The 3393-nt window shown below is 32.7% G+C and overlaps 1 protein-coding gene across 1 annotated transcript; it reads right to left on the bottom strand.

The window, feature by feature from the left end:
- Positions 1-1267: 1267 nt before the first annotated feature.
- Positions 1268-1970, bottom strand: LOC133328739 (mitochondrial import inner membrane translocase subunit TIM14-like). The gene is made up of 3 exons (XM_061537286.1): positions 1941-1970; positions 1446-1685; positions 1268-1381 (listed from the first exon to the last, which is right to left on the bottom strand). Exons 1-3 carry the CDS (start codon positions 1968-1970, stop codon positions 1268-1270), a joined length of 384 nt encoding a protein of 127 aa, XP_061393270.1.
- Positions 1971-3393: the final 1423 nt, after the last annotated feature.

Consider the following 3393-nt stretch of genomic DNA (forward strand, 5'->3'; position numbering starts at 1 on the left):
ATACACTTACATGACTTTGTTTTATATTATAATATGTTAGTGGATCCTTAGAGCTTCTTAGGGCGTCTTTTCTAGAGTGTAGAGCTTATCCCTTTTGCGTTAGTTGGACGACTTCATACAAAATAGATCCTCCGTTGGGTAGTTTTCGTTCTGGTTTTTGTGTAGACCTTATTCCTTTTGTGCGAGTTGGACGACTTGAGTAGTTTTTGTTCTTGTTTTTGTGCTGAGCTTATTCCTTTTGTGCGAGTTGGACGACTTGGGTTGGGTCAGAGATTACTTTTTTCAAAGTAAATCCTTTAAATAAACCCGGTTGGGCGCCAGTTAATAAAAAGACTTGTGTGCCTTTTGGTGAGTTAGAATGAACTAACTTCTTTATTCAAATCAAAAACTTATTCTACTTAAACTAAACAAATCAAAATTGCTGACAATACGCTGACACTACACTTCCCATGATCACGCCACCAGACGTAACACGACTCCATGCTAAGCACACAACAGTCAACCAAGCAAAGCTCACAAAGGCAACATTGTTGCCTGTTAGTTTGGCAGGGATGTGCTAACTTACATACTATATACTAAAAAGTAACTATGGGTCTATCTCGTTTCTTTTTGGTCGTTGCAAACACATTTACCAAGACATAATGCCTTGTGCCACAGTGCGGTGAAGGATACAAACACATTTTTGCCCAAAAATATGCAACAAAATTTTTGTTTTTATTGATATTATCGATAAATAGTCGACATCGTCGCATGAGTGTTACAGAATACCAAATCAGTGTCGAAGTGATGTCGATGTCGATGCGAAGTGATGTCGAAAGAGAAACGTCGTCGACAACGACGACGACATACGGAATAGGGGTGATTATGAAGACTCTACTTTCGAATATTTTCTTACTCAAAAAGTCCGAAAAATAATATAAATGAACAGTTGTTTCTCAACTTATTTCTTACATATCGTAGTTGGATTTAATTCTATTATATTTTTCTTAATTTTCAAATGAGTTGTGTATATTAGAAGTTTAGTATTTGAAAGAAGTTGCAATTTCTAATTTGTAGATTTGTATACATCTACTAATTAAAAGTAGTGCAATAGTTTCTCGCCCTTCTAGTTTTCCCAGTTAGTAAAAATACAACACATACGTTTTCAGAAAAGTAAAAACTTTTTTTACAATTATTGCCTAAATATTAAACAAATGTATGCGTGTATGTAAATCTAAAAATTATATTACAACTAACTATAACAATTCATTCACAAATTATTAGCCATCTATTTAACATTGTCCAAAAAGTCTTTTGCTTCGTTGATTTTAGCTGCCAAATAAGGGGAACCACCACGATCAGGATGATTCAACAACATGATTTTCTTGTGGGCATCCTTAATCTGGAAATGAACACACATTTATATTAATATCTCAAATACATAGTCGCTATCACATTCTACTTACTTTCGATTTTGAAGCACTTGGACTAACACCCAATATCAGAGAAGCTTCTCTCTTATTCATTTTTGGATCAAAACCACCTTTATAGTATTTCGAATTGGCCAATGATTCTGCATCGAATTTGGGTAGATTTTTCATTGCCTCGTTGAATTTGGTGGTCATTGCTGGCATGCGGCGCATTAAGTGTTTGCCAGCAAAACCGACAGCGGCAACCCCCAAACCGGTTAATATTATAGATGATGCCTAAAATCGATTGAGAAAATTAGTTCTTATTCAACAATAATTAATGTACTTATTTTTACTTACCATTTCTAGTTTAATTTACGTAATTATTGTTGTGAAAATGTAATGAGAATGTCGTTCGGGAATGATCTGATTCAAAAGAATCGTTCATTAAATGAAACTGGTTCTAGTTCACCAAAACAAATGCTTCTTCTTTTACAATATAAATTGTATGCCAATTAAATTGATATCATAACACTTATTGTTCACATTTACGTTATCATCGTACTTTAAATTAATCCTCATGGCATAATTATGGAAGGTAGTCTCATTTGAGAAATGGATAATCAGCAACCCTTCTTAATATGGAATTCATATATCAATTTGTCCCAATTTAGATTAGGCGAGTTTAATTGCGGCAAGTCTTTGGTTGCCGGAGAGAGGGGCAAGGGAAGAGAAATGGAAAAAATTGCTCGTACCGACAACTTTCTGGCAATTCGTTTTGTGTATTTTGTTTGTAGTGTCAGTCTGCTTTTCCACAGGCAGATTGTTATTTGGCAAATTTTTTGTTTTCTCTTTTGAAATTTTCGCTTGCTTTTCCATTAGCAAATTTTTCTATGCCAAATTTGCGAATCAAAATACAAAAGAAAGAAAAAAAAACGTCAAAAGTGTTAGCATTTTAAAGATTTTTTTAATATTTTATTTATTTTTTACATATTTTAATTAAAATAAAATTTAATTAAAATAAAAATAAAATTAAAAAATAAATTTCACTTGCACAAATTAAAGCAACAGGTTTGTAAACAAAAGCCGGCTGTGTGTCAGTAAAGCGAATAGGTTCAAAAGAAAATGTCTACAAAATTGTTTTCAACGAACAGAGCAAAGCAGAATTTGCGTGTACGGCAAATTCTGAACAGGCAAATTTTTGTTTTTCTTCCTCGCACCCCTCTCGCCTACAAACTCAGTATTTGCCAAATAAAAATTTGTCTGTGGAAAAGCAGACTCAGTAATTTGAAGTACCAATCCAGAACATTTTCGAACAGAAAAAAATTCACAAAATGTAAAAAAATATAGTTTTGAAACCGAATTGCCTTGTATAGACGCATGAAGCAAGTTTAAAAGAGAACGATAAAAATTGCCGCAAATAAACTCTCCTAATCTAAATCAGGGCATAACTTTTGAGGTGAATAAAATTGTACGCACACGCATGAATTTAGAATTTAGGTACGACGCAAGGTAAATTTACAAGGTAGCCGCATAGGCGAATTTTTAAACAAACATCGGTTGTTGTATTTTGATATATCAAAAATAATTTGCCAAAACAAACAGATTCACAAGATTTTTTTACACAAATTCTTGTAGAAAATGTTAATAAATGTATTGCCAAATAAGCTCTTCCAAATTAGGAGATTTTCATTTATAATTTTGTTTTTTTTTTTTTTTGCTTCAACACATGGTATAATAATAAAAGGCAACAGCAAGTGTTGTTGTACAAAAAACGATACAACAACCACATGGAAATTTGTTGTTGTAAGTTCTACTAGTGTAGCATGAATATGATTTAATATTTGGCGGATCAAGTGGACTCAGACTTTTGTGTGAAAAATTACAAAATTTATTCCAGAAAAAGAAAAGAAGGAAGGTCACAGTTTATCCAAGAACAGTGATTGATCTTTAAATTTACGCAAAGAATATATATAGCATTTCCACATTAAATGAAACCTTTTAC

The sequence above is a fragment of the Musca vetustissima genome, unplaced genomic scaffold (assembly GCF_032173495.1).
Source record: "Musca vetustissima isolate MV318-11 ecotype Yass unplaced genomic scaffold, APGP_CSIRO_Mvet_v1 utg38456, whole genome shotgun sequence".
Taxonomy (NCBI): Eukaryota; Metazoa; Arthropoda; class Insecta; order Diptera; family Muscidae; genus Musca; species Musca vetustissima.

Bases quoted from the DNA above. Each gene is read 5' to 3' on its own strand.
- LOC133328739 (XM_061537286.1), bottom strand. From the start codon at position 1,970: ATGAGGATTAATTTAAAGTACGATGATAAC. The intron at 1,686-1,940 runs GTAAATGTGAAC...AATCGATTTTAG, and splicing joins ATTTAAAGTACGATGATAAC to GCATCATCTATAATATTAAC. The intron at 1,382-1,445 runs GTAAGTAGAATG...GTTCATTTCCAG, and splicing joins CAAGTGCTTCAAAATCGAAA to ATTAAGGATGCCCACAAGAA.